The sequence below is a fragment of the Gopherus flavomarginatus genome, chromosome 2 (assembly GCF_025201925.1).
Source record: "Gopherus flavomarginatus isolate rGopFla2 chromosome 2, rGopFla2.mat.asm, whole genome shotgun sequence".
Lineage (NCBI taxonomy): Eukaryota > Metazoa > Chordata > Testudines > Testudinidae > Gopherus > Gopherus flavomarginatus.
Window position 1 is genome coordinate 62,753,561 of NC_066618.1, and position 23,901 is coordinate 62,777,461.

Below are 23,901 nucleotides of genomic sequence, written 5' to 3' on the forward strand. Positions count from 1 at the left end.
ACACGAGCATGGAATCACACCCCTAATTCCATGTGTAGACATAGCTTAAGTGTGTGTAGTTAATCTCTGATGTGATAAGTTACATCACTATGGCTCTCAATAAAACAGGGTTTCTATTGTTCCAGGTTAGGAATTTTTTTTTTTAATTGAATATATAATTGGCAAGTTTTTGCTTTTTGTTTCGAAATAAACATTCCCAAATGCTTAAATGTGCTGTTTGCATTGCTACATGAAGTCTCTAAACGTCAGTCTGACAGCACCTAAAATTGATTGATATTTGCATCTATGAAAGAGATGCCAAAGGCTCGGATCCTGCAAGTTGCTCTCTGTGCGCAGGGACTTGCATATGCCCCTGTTAACGTCAGTGGAGCTCTACATGGGCACTGGTCACCAGCGTCTGCATATGCAGAATTGCTTGCAGGACTGGGGCAAATGTTTCTAGGAAGATTAGAGGGCAGTTCTGTAAACTTCTTAACAATGTTTCTTTTCTCTTCTGCTTTTAAATAGCACTTCAGTCATCTGGAATGTTTATATTGAGCTTATTTGGGCTAAAAGGGCAGTGGGGTGACACTTGATGAAGAGAGAGTCCTTTCCTTCAATCTGCTACCACTTGTATAAGGGTAATTGTACAAATGATTATTGTAAGATCAGGCCCCTACAAATGTCCAGAGGTTAAGAATCATCCTTTAGAATTAAGGACCAGTTGTTCCAACTTGTCTTCATCTGCTTATTGTTATGTAAGTTATTGTATTAGGGGAGGGCAGGAAAGGACACAAAGAGAGAATACATCTCACCCTTAAATGTAAGGTAAAGCTGGCTGGGAAAGAGTGGGGAAATAGTTTTGGAGATGTTTTTGTGTAACTTTGTTGAAATGTTTCAAACACCAGTAGCCTGGTAGTTTGTGGTGCTCATTTTGTACTAAATGTGTTTTGCAGAATTTCCGTTAATAGCAATAACGTCCAGTCTTTACTAGATGCAGCAAACCAGTATCAAATAGAACCTGTGAAAAAAATGTGTGTGGATTTTTTGAAAGAGCAAGTGGATGCTTCAAACTGTCTTGGTAAGAGATTACTTTAACACAAATGCACCATTTTAAAGGTATTTGAAAAATGCCAATGAATGTTTGGAGCTGGGTGTTTTTCTTTTAAAAAAAAAAACAGAATTTGCACAAATCAGGTATATATCATTCAATATGTCATAAACTTTTGAGACTTTACTTGGAAACTTATGAACTGCATAATATTACTAAAAGCGTCTCACACAGATCAACTCAAGTTTCAGAGCAGCTTCTACAAACAATATTTCTTATAAGAGGTTCAGTGGATTTAAGTATAGGATCCTGTTTAACAGAAATGAAGATGATAGTGTCATGTTCTTGACACTTTTTGAGGAACTGATGTCATTTTCATTGTAAACTGAGGTCCCAATTCTGCAACTAGCTCTGCCTGTGAAGAGACCCATTAACCTGATCCAATTATGGGCTTGCACAGGTTTGGGAACCAAAAGTGGAATAGCATTATATTGTGATAGTAGTATTTTGTTCCCTCCTTTCCACTGAGATAGATCCATAATTGGTGTTTGCCTTCAGTTTCAGAAGAAGAGAAGCATTTAGTTCTTTTAGCTTGAGTTGCAGATGAGTTATGGGTGCTATGGGTAAAACTGTGCTATGTGTGTAATAAAAATAACATAATTTCAGAGATACTTATTCCATTGGTGTGTATGAAAACTTCTTGCAATACAAACTTTGGGAAAAGGCTAACACCTTTTTATATTTTCCACCTCCGCGCATAGGTATAAGTGTATTAGCAGAATGCCTAGACTGTCCAGAACTGAAGGCCACTGCAGATGACTTTATCCATCAACATTTCACTGAAGTTTACAAGACAGATGAGTTTCTACAGCTTGATGTTAAACGTGTGACACATCTCCTGAACCAGGACACACTGACTGTAAGGGCAGAAGATCAGGTAAGACTCCAGTTTTCTTAGTAAAATGTGTCTTCTACCAGCTAAATACATAAATTGAAAGATTTAAACACTGACTTACAATGTATTACATTTACTATTTCCATAGTGCTTCATAGATCATGGAATCATTTATAAACCCTGACCCAGAAATCTTTCAGTCTAATTCAGGCAAAAACAAATACAGGCAGCATTTCAGGTGTAAGAAGATGTGTAATTGTGAGAATGGCTTCAAGGAACTAAGGAGGGGATTATGGAAAGAGTTCTGTCTATATAGGTCCATATATAACCTCCATTGCCATCATTAAGGTTAAGATTTTTGTCCCAGGTATTTTTGATAAAAGTCACAGACAGATCACAGGCAATAACAAAAATTCACGGAAGTCCGCAATCTGTCTGTGACTTCTACTAAAAATACCTGGGAGAGAGGGAAGACTAACACTTGGAGCCCCTCCAGGGGCTGACTGATGGCTGCTATGGTGGGCTGAAGCTGAAGAAGTCATGGAGATCCGCTGGAGTCATGGAATCCGTGGCCTCTGTGACAGAACTATATCCTTAGCCAGAGTACATGAGCTGAGTTGGAAGGGGAGTTTATGGCTACATCTTCACTACTCGCCGTATCGGCAGGTAGCAATCGATTCCTCGGGGATCGATATATTGCATCTCATCTAGACGCAATATATCAATCCCCGAACACACTTACATCGATTCCGGAACTCCACCAACCCCAACGGAGTTGCGGAGTCGACATGGGGAGCCGCGGACATCGATCCCGCGCGGTGAGGACGGTGAGTAATTTGATCTTAGGTACTTTGACTTCAGCTACGTTATTCACGTAGCTGAAGTTGCGTATCTGAGATCGATTTTCCCCTGTAGTGTAGACCAGCTCTATATAACTAGAATGTACAGAGCACTCAAGAAACCTGGAATGGAGAAAGAAATGGGATTGACTAGACAGAAGATCAAGACAATGCTTGAAGGCAGCTAAAAGGAGCCAGAAGACCATTTAGTGAAAAGAATTACTGCCGTTGTTGATAGCCCTAAAAGTTGCCTTCACTCCATCCCATTTAGAATGTAGGACTCTGCAGATACTGCTTCTGCATGTTGTTTTCTAGCCAGTCTGTGCAGCTACAGGAAAACTGGAAAAATCAGGTTAAGAGGAAACCATGAGCAATTTCCTGTCACAGTAGCAAACAAAAAGGGGTGTGTATGTGTGCGCTAAGATAAAATTGGCATCTTGCTGACTTTAAGGTTTGTCAAAATATACAGGCTCTAAGATTAGTGCAGGTTACTTAATATATCTGCTGCAATAAAGCATTTAAATAAAACTATGTGAATTTCCTTGGCAAAGACTAAACAACAAAGCTTCAGGTTATATTAAACTCTGTGTGTGATCTTTAGTTTTTTAAATGTTGGGTGGTAAGAATATGAGAATTGACAGCTACAAGTTGTGGAAATGAGTGAAACTTCAGAGTTCTAGCTGTGGGCATGGAAACACTGAGATCACAGAGTAACACCCTAGAAACTAGAAATGCAAGTTCCAAAAACGTTGGAGTACTTTTGTGGGGGTTGGGGTTTTTTTTGTTTGTTTGCAGGCTTAGCTAACTAATAGAATAGAGTTAAAGCCCTAAGCTGAGGGGGTGAGCTCCAGCTCAGCGAGGTTGTAAAAGATTTTGTGTAGGAAGAACTTAGCCTGCATAAAAAGCCTCTAGGAAAGTGAGTATGAGAAGATTTAAGTTGCATAAATTGTTCTGTGTTATCAAAGGGAACTTACTCCCAAACTGTCTGCCAGCCAAGCACTCCTGCGTGAAAGGTGATTCTTGGGGTGTCCGGATAATCTTTGTACACGCGGTAGCTTGTATACTCCAGAGTGCATTTAGATTTAGCTAAGGAAAGTTGGTTTAGTTATAAACTACTTTTCATATCTTTTCCGTATATGTTTCCGTCAATAAGTGTATATCATGTTTTCTGTTCCAATTATACATCTGTTTGGTTTACTTAGCCTGTAGGGTTAGCAATAAACCTATCATTTTTTTCATTCACCCTTATTTTCTGATTTATAATTCATAGGTAAAGGGGATTATAACTGAAATGTTTGTCTGGTCAAGGGGACAGTCCTTTGACCTTAGTAATTCAGAATGTGGCAAAAGGGTTTGGTGGCAGAATACCCATCCAGTTTGAACTCTAATTACTTTTTATGATCAGTTTTCAGCTCAACTGTGTTGCGACAGCATGATTGTTAATAACTATCATTTAAAGTAGAAACTGTCCTGTGTGAACACACTAGATAAAGTAAAGAAACACTCTGCATTCTTGAACAAAGAGCTGCTGTATTTACATACAGTTATTTTAGCCTGCAAACCCTGAATGCTTTTTTCTTTCAACTTCACTCAAGATGACAACAAAAAAAATGCCCACAAGTTGCATATTGGCATACTTGGGTTCTTTACCAAGTTAACTTACCATAATGTTGCATTTGCAGTATTCTGCTGTTAATTGTTTTAAATAACTATTGTTTGAAGTGGCCCTCCTAACAAAGGTGCTATGGTAATGTGGAATAAAAATAATATAAATATGTTCTGAGACACACAATTCCAGTATAATGAGATCTCCCTCACACTCTAGACTAGAAACATTTAAAAAAAAAACAGGTACAAAGTATTTCAGGTAAGGGCAGGGTTATAAATCTTGTGGTGTTTTATAACATCTGCCTTTTTGCTTTGGTCCTGGTCATACAAATCCTTATGCTCATGAGTGGACTTGATATAAGTGGGGCTATTCAGGTGAGTAAGAATTTTCAGAATTGGGCCTTTCATTTGAAAATAGAATTGGTTTGTATAGACCTCTCAAAATCTGAAGCCTTCGTAGGCTGTATTTATCCCAAAGTAATATGTTTATTTTGTTTCGTGTTAAAGTATGTTGGATTTTTCACATTTTTGTGAAATTCACACATTCTGGAATCATAAACGAGATGAACTTTCAACGTAGGGTGGCCAGGTGCCTGGTTTTGAACCAGAAAGTTTGATCAAAAAGGTGACCTGGCAGTGTCCAGTCAGATCAGTCACACAAAGTCTGGTTACTGCTGGCAGGGAGATGCAGGGTCATTGCCCATGCCAGCCCCTACTCAGCAGGCTCTGCAGGCGAATCCCTCCTGACCTGAGCAGGGGGGTGGCAGGGAAGACGAAAAAGCAGCGAGTGACGGGGGTGGGGGGATAAGGAGGGGGGAGGGAGAAAGAGGAGTGAATGGGGACAGAGCTTGGGGAAGAGACGGGATGAGGAAGTCTTTAAATATTACCAGGTTAGCTACTCTTTTTCAGCTACATAAGAAAAACTGTTCTGCAGCTTTAGTTACTTTACTGGGTATTGTTTTTGTGTTTTAGGTTTATGATGCAGCAGTCAGGTGGCTAAAGTATGATGAACCTAACCGCCAGCCATACATGGTCGACATCCTTGCTAAAGTCAGATTTCCTCTTATATCGAAGAACTTCTTAAGTAAAACCGTACAAGCTGAGCCACTTATTCAGGATAACCCTGAATGCCTTAAAATGGTGATCAGTAAGTTGCCTCTGAGTTGCACGTTTTAATATTCTATATGATCAGTTTGATACGTAACTTTTTTTGCTCTGACTTTTGCTTACTCTGATATCAAAGTATTTTTCACTGTATTTTCATTTAGTTTAAATATGGCAATAACTGTGTGCATTCTAGAGTGTCTCGTTTAGCTGCAGTTGATTAATTGCTTGTCAAATAAATAGCACCTATAAGAGTATAACAGATATAATGAGAAAAGAAATGAAAGTCAGCAGTAAATTATCCCAATTTAGTGATAAGTAATGAAATTTGGCTTCCTTGTCAAGATTATTAGGGATAATTGGGAGGGTTAGTGTGCCTTTGAGACTAGCTAATAACTTTAATATTTCTCAGATTTAGATTGGAATTAATAGGAAATGTTTGTCAAAATGTCTGAGTCGATGAAGCTTCCCTAGGTGACTTAAGAAAATTAAACCTAAGCTCCACCATCTCTGGTACTAATGCAGGCTGACAATTGTGACTAGAGATACAGGACTCTAAAGGTGCTGAATGAAATATCCCTTTGACATAGAGTGTGTTTATTTAAATGAATACATTTTTTAAAAAAACAGGGAGGGGACAAATCCTCCTATGCCCCCTTCCTGACCTGGATTCCTAATGCAATCCCTAAAACTTTATCAAATGCCAGTGATGAATCCAGATATTCATAAATATTATTCAGGTTTTTGGAAAGAAAATCCAAATTTAATTTTAGCCTTTCAGTTACTGCTGGAATAAACTACATAGCACTGCTTTAAAAGCAGCACACAGCCATTTTTTCCTGCTAACCTAACTCTTACAAGTTTAAGGCTTCATTCTGCAGGGTGCTGAGTGATCTTGACTCTCAGTAAAGCCAAATGGAGGTTAGAGCTCTTGATATAAACCCAGGGCAGGGCTGAGGAGACAAGTTATACCACTGCTGATATTAGTAATATTTGTGGACGTATCAGACTATTTCCTAAACAGGCAGTAAAGTAAATGCTTGGATTATCTTTGAAAAGGTCTTATACTGTTGCCACAGGTAAACTAAGGTTTTGGTTTGGTTTTGTTGATGAGAAGGGGAACGCAAACAGCTGCCTCTCCTCTGTGGTGTTAGCTGGAGACTAAAAACAAGTCAACGTCTTGCTAGCATACTTGTATCCCCTATTTAAATTTTGCTGGTCAGGTTTCTCTTTCCTTATACTTCTACTTTGGACTTCCAAGGTCTGTTTTTTCTATGCATGTTTCCTTCTGTTAGTTTCCATGTGGCAACTTTCAGTTATGCCTTTAACTAAATGAATAGATTTTTAAATGAATAGTGCATGCAGGCATCTTTTATACTTGTTTTATTTTGATGTTGCTGGATCTGTCTGACATGGATCCTAAAACTGGGCATCTGTCCTATCACTATGTTCTACTACAGCGGTTCTCTCAACGGGGTCTGTGAGCCTTTTCAAGGGGGCCGCAGGACCCCATGGCTGAAACCCTCAGACTGTGAGCCTACGCCCCCTGTGGGGTTCAAGCTGCAGGTGCAGGGCTGAAGTCCTGATCCCTGGCACCCCATGTGGGGCTGAAGTCCTGATCCCCACCAGCGCAGTGGCGCAAAAGAGCTCCCTGGCAGAATTTCGTATCTAGGTTGCACTGAGCATGCTCACACGAACTGAGCAGGCTCAGTAGGTAACTGCTATTAGTGGAAAAATATGCCGACTATTGTTTTTGCCATTACACAGGCAATGCATGGCAGCTGCTGCTCTGGCTGGTGCCATGGAACAGGCCGCCCTGCTGGTGCCCCGGGTAAAGCAGCTCCTCAGCTCCCAAGTCCCAGCCCCCTTTGCTCCTGCAGAGGCAGTCAGTAAGAGCTGCCCAGGTGGGGAGAATCGACTCTGGCAACAGGACCCCCCGGCATGGAGTCCCAGCTACCCCCTGCCCGCACCCAGTCCCTACTACCCCCTTCCTGTACTCTGAGCTACCCCCTGTGTGCACACAGCCCCAGCTACCTCCCTCCTTGCTCCACAGTCACCCCCTGTGTGCACAGCCACAGCTATCCCCTTTCTGCACCTTGAGCTACCCCCTGCCCACACACAATCCCTAGCTACCTCCTCCCTGCGCCCTAAGCTGTTTTCAAACTTTGTGACCTAAGCTCCCACCTTTTGAGTTCTAATTTTTGGTTGCCCCCCAACCCAGACTGGAGGGTAGCCTGCTGAGGTGAGTCACGGGGTGGAAGTGGCACTCCCTTCTTGGAATCCTGGCCTCTTTCTTCCCCCCACCCCAATAGAAATCAAACTACACCTATGCCCAAGGTCCCGCCCTGGCCCCCACCCCACCTCCTGCTGGGCTCTGGAGTTTTTATAGCATGTCGACAGGGGTCTCAGAGAGAAAAAGGTTGAGAACTCCTGTTCTACTATATATTCTCTCCTAAATAAAAAAATGATGAATATTTTCATGAGTGAAAAATGGTTTAAGGAAAATGCTGGATATTTGGAAAATGTAGCTTAAAATTTGTTTCTCTACAGTTATCATATGCATACATACCTACCTCTCTGTACAATCTGCATGGATTTCCTTGTAGGTGGAATGCGATATCATCTGCTGTCTCCAGAGGACAGAGAAGAGCTAGTGGAGGGCACGCGGCCACGAAGGAAAAAACATGATTACCGCATTGCCTTATTTGGAGGCTCACAGCCACAGTCTTGCAGATACTTTAATCCAAAGGTAAACCATTGTGTCAGAATACATGCAGTGTCTCTAGTTGTAATTTCCATTTGTGGTGGTGGTGGTATTAACTGAGCACTGATGACCTACTTGGTGCTGTACAGATAGATACAGAGAAAGATGTGTGTGACAGGTTGGAACTCCCCTTTCCAGGGTGCCACCTGATGTGCTGTGGTCCCACTGAGCCCACCGGTCCCACCAGACTGGGTCCTCCCCGCTCTTGCTGCTGTGTCAGGCTCTCAAGCTCCCATCCAGCACACACACACAGAGGTAGGGACACACCCAGCTGTAGAATCACACAGAGTCTGCAATCACCTCTGCTTGGGAGGGCTCAGCTTGGGGAATTGCCCAGCACTCTGGTGCACACACCCTCTGGAGTGTAAACCCAAAATTATATTGTCTTGCGTTGTATAGAAATTTATACAGCATCAGCTCATGAAATTCGCCCCCTCCCTCAATGTGGAAGAAGATATGCACAGCTCCCCCACCCCCCCCACCCTCAAGTTATGAATTGTAGAAAATGGGTTTTGGAATAAACAAAAAACAAGCTTATTAACTACAAAAGGTAAATTTTAAGTGATTATAAGGGATACCAAACAGATCAAAGCAGATTACTGAGCAAATAAAACCAAACACGCAAACTAAGCTTAATACACTAAGGAATACTGGCTACAGATAATCATTTCTCACCCTAAATGTTGTTTCAAGCAGGTTGCAGAGTTTCTTGAAGGTAAATTGCCCTGCTTGCACCTTAATTCTCCAGGGATTCCTTTTACAGGCTGATCTGTCTCAATTGGCTCACCCCTACCTCCCCTAGCCTAGTTCCTTTGCTGAAAACATCTGAAGAAACAGTCTTCCTTCTTGGGCGGATAGGCAGTCGAGAAGAGCCTAGATTAACTCACTCCCCAGCTTTAATAGGATTTACATATGGCAGGAATCTTTTGTTTCCTAGCCCAGCCCCTTTCCAGTGGAAAAATACCAGCTCAAGATGAGACCCTGTACCAGGTGACATGACCACATGACCTTGTAGAGTCAAAGCAGCATCCCAGGAAGCTTCTCAGGAAGGTGGGAGATTAGTATCATCAAAGCCCTATTGTCCTTCTTATTGGAACCATCCAGGCTGATTGCCTACTGTCTGGTGGGTGTTTCCCCAAGTACGCACAAAGTTGTAATTGCTACATAGTCAATATTCCTAACTTCAGATACAGAAATAATACATGCATACAAATTGGATAATCACATCAATAAATCATAACCTTTCTAATGATCTCTCACATGATCCATCTTACATAAAGCATCTTAGTTATGCCATATTCATATTATGACAATATTTTTATGAAGAATATGGGGTGCAATGTCACGAATTGGTCCTGGCCCCAAGAGTTTAATTTTTAAAGAGCACGGTTAACTTTGATATTCTTAAAACTACCTATTTACATACAGTACTTAATTTTTATTAATGGTACCAAACTTATTTCTCTGCAGTACTTGATATAAACCTGGTTTAATATAACTTTATTCAAGAGCTTTATCGGCAATACCATCCCTGTTGGAAACAGATAAATATCAGGAAATACTGTATAAAGTAATTAAGTAGGAATACATTGTGTGAGGAGAGATCATAAAGGGATATCATCGGTTTTAAAAATTGCGCTTTTCTCTACTTTTTTTAAAATTGACTAGATTTGAAGTTGGTGTCCCTTAGCCAATTTTATATTCATATTAATTGTACCTTGTCACATTTGCTGATCAACCTTTTGATTTAAAAAACTGCATACTCCTTCAAGCACCAGAAAGACCTTTTTAGTATAAATTAAGAGGTTTGCATGTATGATAGCACAACAGATTCCAGAACCCTTTTACAAGATGCAAGGATTTTTTTCATCATTCTGATATTAGGTGCTTGAGCTCTGCATAAAGATGACAGGTAATTACTACTGAGTCACGGTGGTGGGTGCATCTTGTTAGTTCTAGCCAGCATCTAAGTGGAGTGGGAGCCTTTCTGAAACACAGGGAACTAACTGTTGGGCAGAAGAGGATCTTTAATTAAAAATCTTAGAAACCAGCCAAGCTTGGAGATTCAAAGACTGAGGCCAGAATGGACCATTAGATCATCTATTCTGACTTCCTGTATACTGTAGGCACTTAAATTTCACCCAGTTATGCCTGCATTGAGCCCAACAACTTGTGCTTGGCTGAAGCACATCTTGCAAAAAGGCAACCAGTTCTGATCTGAAGATCTCAAGAGATGGGAGAATCTACTGCTTCCCTTGGTAGCTTGTTCCCATGATTAATCACCCTCACTGTTAAAATGTGTGCTTTATTTCCAATCTGAACTTGTCTGGCTTCAGTTTCTAGCCTCTGGTTCTTGTTATGCCTTTCTCCACTAAATTTAAGAGCCCGTAATACCCAGTATTTTCTCCCTGTCAAGGTACCTCCAAGTCTTCTTTTTGATAAGCTACATATTTTGAGCTCTTTAAGTCTCTCACTGTAAGACATTTTCTCCTTATAATTTTTGTGGCCCTCTTCTTCACCCTCTCCAGTTTTTTAACAGCCTTTTTAAAATAGGGACACCAGAACTGTACACAGTACAGTCTCACCAATGCTGTGTATATTAAAATCGCCTTCCTACTCCCCAGCATGCATCTCCAAGGATCGCATTAGCCCTGCTTGACACAGCATCACTCTGGGAGCTCATGTTAAGTTGTCTACTTCAGAGTCGACGACTTTCAAGATACAGTCCCCAATTCTCTAGGTATAGCCTGCTTTCCTTGTTCCTACATTTATCACTTTGCATTTGGCTGTATTAAGGTGTATTTTGTTTGAATGGACCCAGCCTACCAAGCAATCCAAGTTGCTCTGTGTGACTGCCCTGTGCTCATCATTTACCATTCCACCAATCTAAGTATCATTAGAAAATGTTATCAGCAGTGATTTTATATTTACTTCCAGATCATTGATGAAAATGTGGAATAGCATGAGGCCTAGTACTGATCCCTGTAGAATCCCACTAGAAACGTCTCATTCAGTGATGATTCTCCTGTGACTAATTTTTGAGAACTATCCGTTAGCCCGTTCTTAATCCATTTAATATGTGCTTTATTGATTTTTTTTTTTTGGTCTAATGCAATTTTTTTATTTGTCACTAATAAATCCAAACTGCAGGAAGGGAGTAAATTTGGATGGTATGCAGTGTATATATATTCTGGTAACCTCTCTGCTTACAGAAAGATTGTTTATGCTTTCCACTATCACCCCAACACACACAAGATCCTAAAACACATTGATATATATTTTAAAAATTAATTGGGGCTATATGATGTGTTTTTATAAAAATACCACATAGGAGTACACCATACCAGACTTATTGCTGTAAAATTGGCTTCTCAAATATGTGTTACAGTTTCAAATGGCTGTATGCTGTGTGTGTTTTCGGTGGACTGTGAAGGGCCATTTGAGGCCATAGACCCTATGATTCAGAATGTAGGAGTCCATGGGTAAAATCTTGGGTTCCATTTGAAGCGAATGGCAAAATTCTCATTGACTTCACTAGGATTAGAATTTCAGTCCATGTCTCTTCCTTTTTGTGCACAGATAGTCTCCCTTGAAATCCAGGAAAATGTGTCCAGACTTGCTCTTTCCTATATCTGCATCTGTCACTTGGCTGTAAAAAAGCTCTTAAATTCTCAGTCTCTAAAGATGGAATTCTATTAGGAACTGCAGATTCCTAAATAATTAATTGCACTTTACCCTTCTGATCATATATGTTTCTTTAGTACGTGAATCAAGTGAACACTGTCTTTGTAGGAAACAGAGTAGAGATTTGTATGGTAGGATATCGTTTCCAGGGTAAAATGATGAATTCCCAGCAAGGAGTTGTTCAGAAAGGTGCAATCCGTGTTTGAGAACATATCTATTATCTTTGATCAATCTATTCATCCTCTTCAAACAGTTATTTTTTTTCTGACATTTTAACAAGGCTGTGATGTATGCTATGTGCTTTGACCTCTCTGTGTTAGATCAAATTGTTTCTCTTAATCGCAGATCACATAGGTAAAGTATGAAATTATTTTAAGGCAGAATGGAAACTGGCTCTGAGTACTACAGCTTCAGTCGTCAATTGGTAATTCTGTTATCTTGGCTTAGAGTATATCCAGTCTCTTTGCCAACATAACTAATAATAAAAAGACTAAATTCCATGATAAATAATTCCTGTTAATTGAGGTAAAAGTGGAGGGGGGGCCCATTAATAACTATGTAAACTAGTACAAAATTCCTAGATTTTTTTTTGAAGGCTTAATCTTCTAAAAGCCCCTGATGTATGCTGTGTGTGTTCTGCAAGGCAATAACTTGCAACTTGAAGAAAGGTTGTGTTTGCTGTCGGGTGGTCTTCAGCCAAAACCTAAATGAGATATTACAAGTAAAATGGTTTGAGTTAGACCACATGGAACCCTTTGAATTTTCCAATGTTCTGCAACAATTACTCCGGCCCATCACAAGGTCAGAATTATTTGACTCTGGATGGAGCTTTGTGCAGCCCTGTTTGGTCAGAAGAACACCTCCTAAGTTATATGGCCTTGAAGGTGGGACGGTAAAGAGGAGTGACAAGTGGGTAATTGGGGATCTGAGAATCAAAGACAGGGTAAAAGTGTTTTGTAAACATCGGCTGGTGCTCATGCACTTGTGCTGCTAACTAGCCATATATTAGATGTTCCATTTGGTATATGTTGTTGAGCAGTTTTGTATTTACTCAACATCAACAATATTGAAAGAGCTTTTAATAAGTCTCTCAAGCAGCACTGTAATTAATCTTTCATTAAATTAGTATTGTGCTATTGCCTAGAAGCCACCGAGCAAGGATCAAGGCCCTAGTGTGCATGGAGTGATATATGCACATGGACAGAGCGTTTGCTATCTAAGGCTCTAATCCCGCAAAGATTGGCGCACATGCTTAACTTCATGTATTGCCAGTGATCTCATTGAAATCAGTAGGACTGCTCACAGTGCAAAAAGTTAAGCACATATGTAAATCTTTACAGGGCCTTAGTAAAGAATGAAACTCGGTTATATGCTGCCTGCTGCACACAGGTTTGATAGAGAGGTAGTCCTTCAGATTAACTTTAATGTAGAGAGTTTCCTATACTTCTGCTGAAGAAACACTGCTAAAGGTTGTTTCCAATCCAGTAATTTGGAAGGGGAAGCTATTTGGTGGAAAGGAGCATTGCCTTCAAAGAGGGTGATTAAGCATCTTCCTCAACCTGTCATCAATATTTAGAAAACAAAAAACAAACAAAACCACCACCACTTAGGAAGGAATTTCAGATGACAGAACACAGAGGAATTAAGTTCTGTATTATTTTGCGATTTAGCTGCTGTTTGCAAAGTCCTGCCTTTCCCTACGTCTCTGATTCATCCCTTGCTGTGATAATATAATACTTTTCCAAACTCGGTTGCTAAGTAGCCTCCTTGGAGTAATACTAAAATAATGTAATAGAGTAACAACATGGTGGTTGCATGAGATCTGCTGTTGTAGGAGATAAAATATAATTTAAATCCCACAGAAGTGAAGAAATTTAAGAGTTAAAGCAGCAAAGAATCCTGTGGCACCTTATAGACTAACAGACGTTTTGGAGCATGAGCTTTCATGGGTGAATACCCACTTCGTCGGATGGTCATGCATCCGACGAAGTGGGTATTCACCCACGAAAGCTCATGCTCCAAAACATCTGTTAGTCTATAAGGTGCCACAGGATTCTTTGCTGCTTTTACAGATCCAGACTAACATGGCTACCCCTCTGATAAGAGTTAAAGGGACACAATCAATTTGCAAAAATTGCATGTCTCCCTAAAAATGTTTTCGCTACTAGAGTTAGGAATAACAGTTGTAAATAACAGGGTGCAAAAGATTTCTTTCGGGTTGTTTATTTAATACACAAAGTGCTGTCAAATGCAGAATTTCTCCTGTAGAGACTGCTAGTCAGCTTTCCTGGTTTTTTTTTTTCCCTTTGTCATAAAATGGGGAAGAGGAAAACCATTTAAAAATAGAAAAATGCGATTGCACATGTTGGCACAGAAATTAGGAGGAGTGGTTGGAAGCTATTTCTACCTTTTGTCAACTTGCTATCTAATCAATTAAGTGTACTTTTTAAAGTTAAATTCTGCTTTCCTAGATGCACTTTGACTAAGGGCTCCTGTGATGCATGCCCTTCCCTTACTAAGAGGGGGAAAGAGTGGTGCATCAAGGAAGATGTAGTTCAGCTCATAGAGGAGAATGATTGCATAAGGCATCTGAACTACAGCTTCCATGAGGCACCATGGCACCATTTTAATGAAAATTTCAGTTTTCAATATTTCATTAAAATAAATCTAAATCATGTGGGGGGGGGAGGGAGGGAGGGAACTGTTTCCCAGTCTGCTCTACTGAATAGCATGACAGATGGGTAACAATCTTGGCTTCTTGTTAAGCCGTTAGTGCAAATCTTCTACGCGTTAACCCCGAGTCAGCTTTTTCTCTCTGACAACCTGAACCATCGAGTTCAAACTTTCTGGTTTCCCTTTTTTACTCTCCTTTACCCCCAAAACCAACCAGGCCTGACACAGGCTAGTAGTGGGGAGCAGTACCTCATCGCCAGAACAGGTCCTTGCTTGCTTCTAGTTGGAAGATGATGAGTCTGCTGACTAGGTCACCCTAGAGGAGTGGCATGGAAGGCCCTGGGCTTCCCTACAAGGTCTGAAGCATGATTCTGGAGGAAATAGGAGTTGTGGATTGAGGCTGCTGAGGGGGTCAAACCCACTAGATCCCCTCTGCTGTTGAGGGAGAGAAGCTTTTTGCAAGGAAATCAGGTAGAAAACAGGATGATTTTACACAAAGCAGCAAGAGAACTTGAGGTTTAAGTATTTCCTGATGAGGTTAGTTTTCTTCCAGTGCTATAGCATACCTTTTCTGGAGGCTGTCAGGAGGATCAGCCTAAACAGCATCCTCATGTGGCATCACTGATTGTGACCCGGGGTGCCTGGAGTAGCCCTCACTGGAAATGCCAAGGTCAGGGCAGGCTGCGAAAGGGAGAGCAGATGCTTCCAAGACTGGTGGGTAACACTGAAGTTAAACTCCCCAACCAGTCACAGACTGTGCTTCTGAGCCTTCTCCTCCCTCCACTTCCCCCCTCCCCGCACCCACTTATTGCATTCCAATTCTCTGGCTCCCAGTCAGCACCTAGGTCCAGTACAGTAAGAAGTTATTTAAAAAACTCTGCTCACACATACAAAATGTTCTTCTGACCCCAGAGGTGATGCAAACACATAAATGAGATTATCATATTTGGCAAATTATATCATCTTTGCAGGTATCTTACATGACACATCTGGCACAACTCATTGCAGTTTTACAATACTAATATTCATAATATCCTAAAGTGTCCCCCAAAATCCATACAGCATCATACTGATAACTTAAACAGTAGTCCCAAAGGTGACATAAAATAGAATGGTCTTCCACTGCCCTTGGGGGGCTCTTCTGCCCCACTCTTGCAGAGCACTGACAGATTTTTTTCCCCAGAGGCCTAGCTCTGATCCAAACTGCCGACCCTCCAGGCTTTTCCCTGGAGCCTTTCTTACCAGACTGGATCCTGATTCCTAATCTCACTCCTGGCAATCTGCCTGGGTTTTGGCCCTTTCCAGGGCCTGCCACAGGATCCTCATTTCCTGCCACCTTCTCCCTTAAGGCCAGTCACAGGACAGAACTTTTCTCTTGCGGCTCTTCTGACCAGCTGAATGCTCCCAGCCATTTATGGAATTCATCTCATGCCTTCCCAGATGGGTCTGAAACTGAATTCAGCCACCTGATCCACCTGGTGGAGAACTGATTCATAACAGACAGGGCTAAGCCTGACTCCCCATAAGGAGCCAGCCAGCCTGTCACATAGGACCAAGAACTTAGTGCTAGCCCATTGCTTATTATCACCAAGGTCTGCATGCATCTTGTCAACCCTTCTTGATGCATTTGATGCTTCTAAGGCAGATTGCAAGATGTTTTGGGCTGCAGTTGTTGGTATATTGATTTTACTTAGCTCCGTTATCTTTACATTGAGTCCAGATATTGGTAACATTTCTTTCTCCATGTCTGACCAAGGTATTAATGCTACCTCCTTGAAATACATGTATGTAAAGTTATCTTGAAGACCACCCAGCAACTTTAGATAGTGCAGAACGCAGCCACCCTCCACCCGAATGGAGTAGGGTGATGCACATGTAATCCCTGTGCTCAAATCTCTTCACTGGCTCCCTGTGCACCACTGGGTGCAATGCAGACTGTTGATGAAAATCTTTTAAAGCTCTGAACGATCTGAGCTGTAGCTGGTTAAAAGCTGCCTCTTGTGCTATATGCCATCACAGTGTGCGGTCAGCTCCTTGGTTGGACGTTTCTAGGACTTCCCCAGTGAAGGTCCCTCGCTCATTACCAGCCATGTTTGGTACTTGTTTCTTCTTGCAGTCTGTTAGAGCTCAGATCCCTGACAGTGTGGCTGCTAACATTTCTGCCAGCAGCATTATCAGTTTTTATTGGTGCTATCCACTGTGGATAGCTATGTATAACGTGTTGCTAAAAACTGTAAACAAGCTCCTAGCTGTCAGCAATTAGAGGTCTATGTGAGATGCAAATTTTTAACACTTTTGTAAAACTGGGCATATTTTTATTCCGTAGTAATGTTCTTTCTCTGTATCAGATGTCTCTTCTTCTAGTCCCATAAAATAAACAGCTTTAATCATTTTATGGTCAGCATGTATAGTTTGACATGATGGTAGTAGGAGGTCAAATTTTTTTTTTGTATTTTTTGTGCTTTTATTAAATTCTCAGTTCTCAGGAAGCTGTTTTGGGTGCACGAAAAGAATAAGAAAATAGAAATTGGTACTGCCATGGTTCGTTGCAGCTAACTGCATGTGTGTCTAAGTGAATTTTTCAAAATGTATGTGCCTGAGGAGCATTCTTCAATTCACAGTACTGGTGTTTTGTTTTGAAAAGGAAACTTAAAACTGATCATGTCTAAATCTCAGTGAAAATCTTTGTTTGAAAACTCTCACTCCAGGTAGACGTTACCTGTTCTTTGTAATACAGGATTACAGCTGGACAGACATCCGATGTCCCTTTGAAAAGCGCAGAGATGCAGCTTGTGTCTTCTGGGACAATGTAGTTTATATTTTGGGTGGCTCCCAACTCTTCCCTATAAAGCGAATGGACTGCTACAATGTGGTGAAGGACAGCTGGTATTCCAAACTGGGACCTCCAACACCTCGAGATAGCCTTGCAGCCTGTGCTGCGGAGGGCAAAATTTATACATCTGGTGGTTCAGAAGTGGGTAAGACACAATATTTAAAAAAAACAAAACAAAAAAACCCAAAAATATATTAAATGCTTTTTAGTTCCATTACTTCCTTGTTTGAATAGAATCTGTACGTGTTGCTGTAATACTAGACTATAAAGTTCTTCTGTTCAATAATAGGTCTGTTTTCCCAGATGCTGAGGGGTTTTATCAATTTGTATTGCATTTTTAGATGGTATTTTACTGAGTAAAAATGAACAGTCTATCTTTTATCTGTGTCATAAAGAAATTACTACAACTGTCTGGAGTAAATTAGCTGCAAGCAAATACATTTGGGGGTCAAATTCTGTTCTCTGTTTACTGGTGTAACCCCCAGAGAATTCCATTGACTTTTGATTCAGTAACAGTGGAATGTAGCCCAAGATTTTTTGTCACAGCTAATGCAGCACCAAGACATTGCATTTGGGTAGCTAGTGTGAATAAGATTTCTGTTAATAGTCTTACTGGGCCTAATAAATATGAAGCCCAAATATCAGTTATCTTAATAATGCCATTTAATGTAACTATATAGTATTTTCAAAAGCTATCCATTTTTACCTGAGGGAAAACCCTACTTAACTGTTCATGGAAAGAAAGATTTTGTATCCCTCAATTTTAGGGGATTATTTGTTGAAAATTTTTCTTGATTTGTTTTTCTCTTGCTCTCTGTTAACTTCCGTTAATGAGGCAGAAGCTAACTTTCTCCTTCAGAAACAGATTTTTGACTGTGTAACAGTCAAAAAGATCCTGTAAACCACCAAGAAAGATAAAACTATTACCAAGACAAGTGCCCTGGTTCTGATTTCACGCTTTAGTATGAGCTCAATTTATTTCAATTGTCTTATGCCTAATTTACACTGATGTAAGTACGGTCTTCGTCAGACCGATTGCTGCAATGTAGTGTATGTAGAATCTCACTGATTGCTGTGAGAACTAAAAGCTCTGCAATCTGCCAAAATATCTAATGCTGTGATAGTCCAATTCATAGCAAGTCATTTTGAGTTCTGCCTTGCTACAGAATAAAGCAAGCAGAAGATGAACAACCATCATCATCAGTGCTTAACACTGAAATATTATTCCCTTGATAAGAAGTTGTGATATTTAGATAACATTTGATTTTAAAATACTTCATCAGGTTTGACTTTGCAGTTGATAAGGCAACAGTTCATAGCTGCCATCTAGTGTTGTACATATGAAATAACCGTTTTTCCTCTTTCAAATCATTTACTCATCTCATGCTGTGATAGTCAGACCTGAGTAAGGCCTAGCCTTCCCTGTCCAAAACAACAGTTCATGAAGGTAGTTTTCAGAGTAGCAACCGTGTTAGTCTGTATCCGCAAAAAGAACAGGAGCACTTGTGGCACCTTAGAGACTAACAAATTTATTTCAGCATAAGCTTTTGGGCTACAGCTCACGAAAACTTATGCTGAAATAAATTTGTTAGTCTCTAAGGTGTCACAGGTACTCCTGTTCTTTTCATGAAGGTAGTGTGACCAAAACTTTGACTGCATAGGCTCTTTTGCCCAGCATCTCCTATGAAGTTAATAGTACACCTGTAATAGGAAGCTGTTCTAGGATTTATGTGTTTTCAGTTAAATAAAATGTATAGGTCTCCTTTTCTCACTATAAATGTTTAAGATAATTTAGTTCTCCTCTTACTATTCTATTAGAATTAATTTTGGCAGCGTGTTTTAGAATCTTTGACAAACGTTGGCCAGTTGTCCAGAAGAATATTTTTATTCAAACTGTGACAAACTTTTACCATCCTGTTTAAGATCAAAGTGAATAAGTAACATATTTACCTGTCTTATGTCTAAAGTTTTTTTCCCTAATCTTCCTATAATACTTAGTTGTAAATTACAGATTTTTCAATAAACTCCTCGACAAGTCAGTAACTTATTGTGTGTTGTTGGATTGGCTATGATAAGAGTCTGAAAAACATGGTATCAATTTAATCCAAGTTGAGGATTTCACTGGCTGATTTCTGTTTATTCACTGTAGACTGTACTTTCGCTAATATAGCCTCTTTTTCCCCGTATTGCTTTGGTGGGAGTGCATTTTAGTTTTAACTTGAAAATTTTTGTTAGCTGTTGCAAGTGATGGAATTCTTTATTTTATTTAGACAGAGAGAGATTCATTTATATTGTATTGAAAATGTATTCAGAACTGATGTTGTATTTCAAATTTTTTTAAATGAAGTTCTATGGCCATTCCTGTTAATGCTAACTTGCACAATTCCCATTAGTGTTAATGAGTGTGTATTTATAGAAAGGAAGAATATGCTCCATTCCGTGTTTAGTTTAGCTTTGATTGTTTGTTTATTATCCCATGTTGTCCCTGCTAAATGGAACTAAAGTACGACACAGCCTGTTTCATAATTAGTTAATGTGCAGCTTGGCTAATCTGATGATATGTACAATATACATGTATGTTTCATAGAAGTCTATGCAGGCCTGATGACCTAGTGAAAATGTAATGCTCTGCCACATGGGTTCCAAGGGTTTGAATGCCTACCTCCCAAGGCAGGCAAGGGTTAGGAGTTCTGCAGAAGTAGCATGCTCCGTCCTGGAGGTAGAGAGGAGGGGGAAATACCTTGTCTTCAGTCGAGTGATAATATTTGATGGAATGAAGAGTTAAAATGACAGAGTAGCTAGAGGAAACCATATCCAGCCTTCTTCAGTTGGGCCTTGATTCAGACAATTATTTAAGCTGGTGCTAAAGTATCATTGAATTACTGTTGTAATCAATAGGACTCTTTCTATTGACTTCAAAAGGAACTGGATTGGGCCTTTCAAGGGAAGGGCACTGATATGGGACCTTTAGAAAGTGAGAGGCACATGCCATCTTGCCACCTCCAGAAAAGAAGTACAACATCAAATGGTAGCTTTGTAGTTAAATGGTCATTAATCACATGGACATAAGCTACCACATCATTCCAAAAAAGAATACATTGTGACCAGCGTTATGAAATGAATTAATCAAGCTATGTATTGTCGTGTGAATCCTGTTGATTTGTATGAATTTGTGCAAAGACAATTTACAAGTCTTTATCAATTTTACTGTGGCATCTATGAGTTCAGCACATTTCAAATAATGAAACTGACATAAATAATCATTTTATCAATTACATATAAATGTACTTTCTCATGTGTCTGTTCATTTCTTCTTTTAATCCACCTCCCTGAGCTATCCAAGTGACTTTCATTAAATTTTAAAGTACAGATATCAAAACTTATCCCAGGTTTAAGGCCAGGTAGATTTTACGGGGGTGGGGTAGAGAGGAACAGGATAGAAAACACTTTCCCCTTTAACTAATGATTGAACTATTGACTCAGTATTGTTAGGTTTTTCTTTTCAAATACAACTGCTAAAGTAAACATTACTTTGTTTTCTTGAAGGAAATTCTGCTCTATATTTATTTGAATGCTATGATACAAGAACAGAAAGCTGGCACACAAAGCCCAGCATGCTGACTCAGCGTTGTAGTCACGGGATGGTGGAGGCAAATGGCCTGATTTACGTATGTGGAGGAAGTTTGGGAAACAATGTTTCTGGAAGGGTCCTGAATTCCTGTGAAGTTTATGATCCAGCAACAGAAACGTATGTACCAATGCTAACGCCCTTTGTCACTAGCAGCTCTTGTGGACTTGCTCGCTTTTCAGATAACTAAACTATAGACAACCAGGAAGAATTGTGCAATTATTGAAGAAGGGACAGGAATAGTGAATAGGAATCCAAGATATTTGACTGACTGGCTGCAACCTGGAGGTCTGTGCTTTAGGTAGCTTTCCTCCTCCATATCTTGCCTTTCCCCAATCCCAGAAGATGGGAAAGAAATGTAAATAAATTACCAAGAACTAGGTGGGTAACTCTTCATTTTTTTTTCTTTTTTTCAGGTGGACTGAGCTATGTCCAATGATAGAAGCCAGGAAGAATCATGGGCTGGTGTTTGTAAAAGACAAAATATTTGCTGTGGGTGGACAAAATGGCTTAGGTATTCAGTTTTGTAACTCTTCAATTTATGCACAAAATATTGTTTCTGACTGTTCTTTACACATACAGGTTATTAATGATTAATAATCATGTTTTATTATAGTAGTACCTAAAGACCAACCAGGAATAGGGCCCCATTGTGCTAGACACTGAGTGAGCAAACAGAGTAACAGATACTCCTTGTCCAGAAGATCTTACAAACTAAATAGACAAGACAGACACAGCCTGGGAGAAAAGATAAAACACACTAGCAGAGTGAAGAATGTGATAGTGGTAAACAGCATATAAATTCCACAATTTTGGGGGGTGGGGCGGTGGATTTACTTAAGACGGGATCAACTGGAGGGATCAGGATGGGGCAGGAGAGGATTAGAGGGGCAGGTGTGGAGTGAAGCTAAGGTAAAGAGACTGCTTCAACCTTCCTCTTCCCTCACAAACAGCTAATCAGTACTGGACAGAGGAAGTTAGTTGCGTGAACATGACTGCAATGGAAGGACTCTTATGAGCAGATGAGTAAAAGACTGGTTTGCAATCTTCCAACTAAACTAGTGGATGAGTTATCTTGATAACATGAATGTTAAAATTGGAATTATGCTACTTTGTAACTTGGAAGGCCACTTGTTAGTTTGTTTTTGTTAATACATCAAATCACCACAATTATTGATAAAGCTAGTTCTATTATTTTTGGAATTTATTGCTTGGCAGCATGGCAATCATGCAAAATAAGAACAGAATCTATATCATATTCTCTTTTTTGAATACTCACACTGTAAAATCTGATCTAGGACAGAAATTAGGATACAGTCAGCCTATCGTTTAGAACTTTGCCTTATGCTTAGTAGAAATCTGGTACCATGCAGTCACATAAAGGTATTATTAAAAGGCTGAAATTGGAATTTAGTCAGGACACAAGGGTAAGCACCTCTCATGTGAAAAGAGCTCTAGGATCTGAACAACCTCAGGTTATTAAGGGCCCTCATTATTGCAAAATATGCAAAAGATGGCAGCTTCTTCAATAAATCCTCTTCCCTTGTTTTCCTTTCCTTTCCTATCGGTATGTAGGAATTACTGAGTCATTAAGAATAATTAACCTACCTATTTGTTTTGTTCAGCACTCTGTTCCCTGCTCCCTCTCTCCCAGCTGAGGAAGGTTTCCCTTGCAGCTAGGTTGGGAGAATTGCTAAAATCTCTAGTAGCTTAACTTCCTGAACACTGGCAGTGTCAGAAACTGCATTTTTTTGATGTTGATCTCCATTTCTTTGCTTTTGGGGTGACAGCAAACACATACTCTCCTCCTTCCACTGTTGCCTCCCTTCTTTCTGCCTCCTTGTATCCTAGATACTTCCCAAACTTTCCTACTTGAAATTGGATCTGGTAGAACTGCCAGTAGTAAGTACTTTGGGGAACCTTGTTCCCACTGTTTAAATGAAACTATTCTAGAACAGGGTTAACTGGATTAACTTGTCATTTGACAAGAGGGTAACTTCATTACTCTTCATTAGATATTTTTGAGAAGTGGCAACTGTGTGCTTAGCTCTATCAGAGAGAGAAGAATACAGTCACTCCCCTGAGGAACTTGCAGTCTAAAGGATTATTACAAATCAATAATTAAAAAGGGTGAAACTACTTGTTTTGACTACCCTGAATAGGTAACATAGGATTTACTGGGCAGTCTTGGGCAAGTCTCTTATCCTCTCTCTCTCTCCCCACCTGTACAACAGAAATAATAATACTTACCTATCTCACAGAAGTGTTTGAAAGTTAATTTGGTAATGTTTCTAAAGTGCTTTGAAGATGAAAACTACTCAAATGCTGCTAAACTTATTCATGCTAACAACTGGAATATTTTGTTTCAGATTAATGCTAATTAAATGGCAAATTATAAACTGTCCCAAAATATTTACTAACTGTATTCCAACATAATGGGTAGTTTCCAGTGCAAAGAGGTATATGTAGGTGCATCTTATGTGCACACAATGAGTCAATCAGTTAGAAACTCCACCCTTTGAGCCTACTAGTTGAACACCCAATTTAAAAACATACACTACTTACCCTGTAGGCCAAAATACTATTTTGCAGTTCACTTTTTGTTCAGTGAAAATTGGCCTGACTGACTAGTTACTTCCTTTCAGTGCAGTCACTGTGACATAACAATGCCATTGTCATGGCTTCCGTATCTCTTCAGGTCATAAAGTGTTCTTAAAATCCCATGTATCTAAACAGTTAGAATTTGGGACTGGGAGTCAATATTCCTTTCTGCCTTGTGGGTGATAGTGTTGTGAGGCACTGTTTGTAAAGTGCTTTTTAAGATTTTTGGATGAGATGCTATA

General features: G+C 39.9%; 1 protein-coding gene across 3 annotated transcripts in view; it reads left to right on the forward strand.

Annotated features, from left to right (window-relative positions):
• The window catches only part of KLHL7 (kelch like family member 7), a 40,828-nt gene that overhangs the window by 15,978 nt on the left and 949 nt on the right, over positions 1 to 23,901 (forward strand). For all 3 annotated transcript variants that reach the window (XM_050938624.1, XM_050938625.1, XM_050938626.1), the window contains 7 exons: positions 936 to 1,060; positions 1,792 to 1,967; positions 5,345 to 5,519; positions 8,083 to 8,225; positions 17,335 to 17,575; positions 20,977 to 21,178; positions 21,475 to 21,572. In XM_050938624.1, the coding sequence (XP_050794581.1) occupies positions 936 to 1,060; positions 1,792 to 1,967; positions 5,345 to 5,519; positions 8,083 to 8,225; positions 17,335 to 17,575; positions 20,977 to 21,178; positions 21,475 to 21,572 (1,160 nt within the window). The remainder of the gene's footprint in view (positions 1 to 935; positions 1,061 to 1,791; positions 1,968 to 5,344; positions 5,520 to 8,082; positions 8,226 to 17,334; positions 17,576 to 20,976; positions 21,179 to 21,474; positions 21,573 to 23,901) is intronic.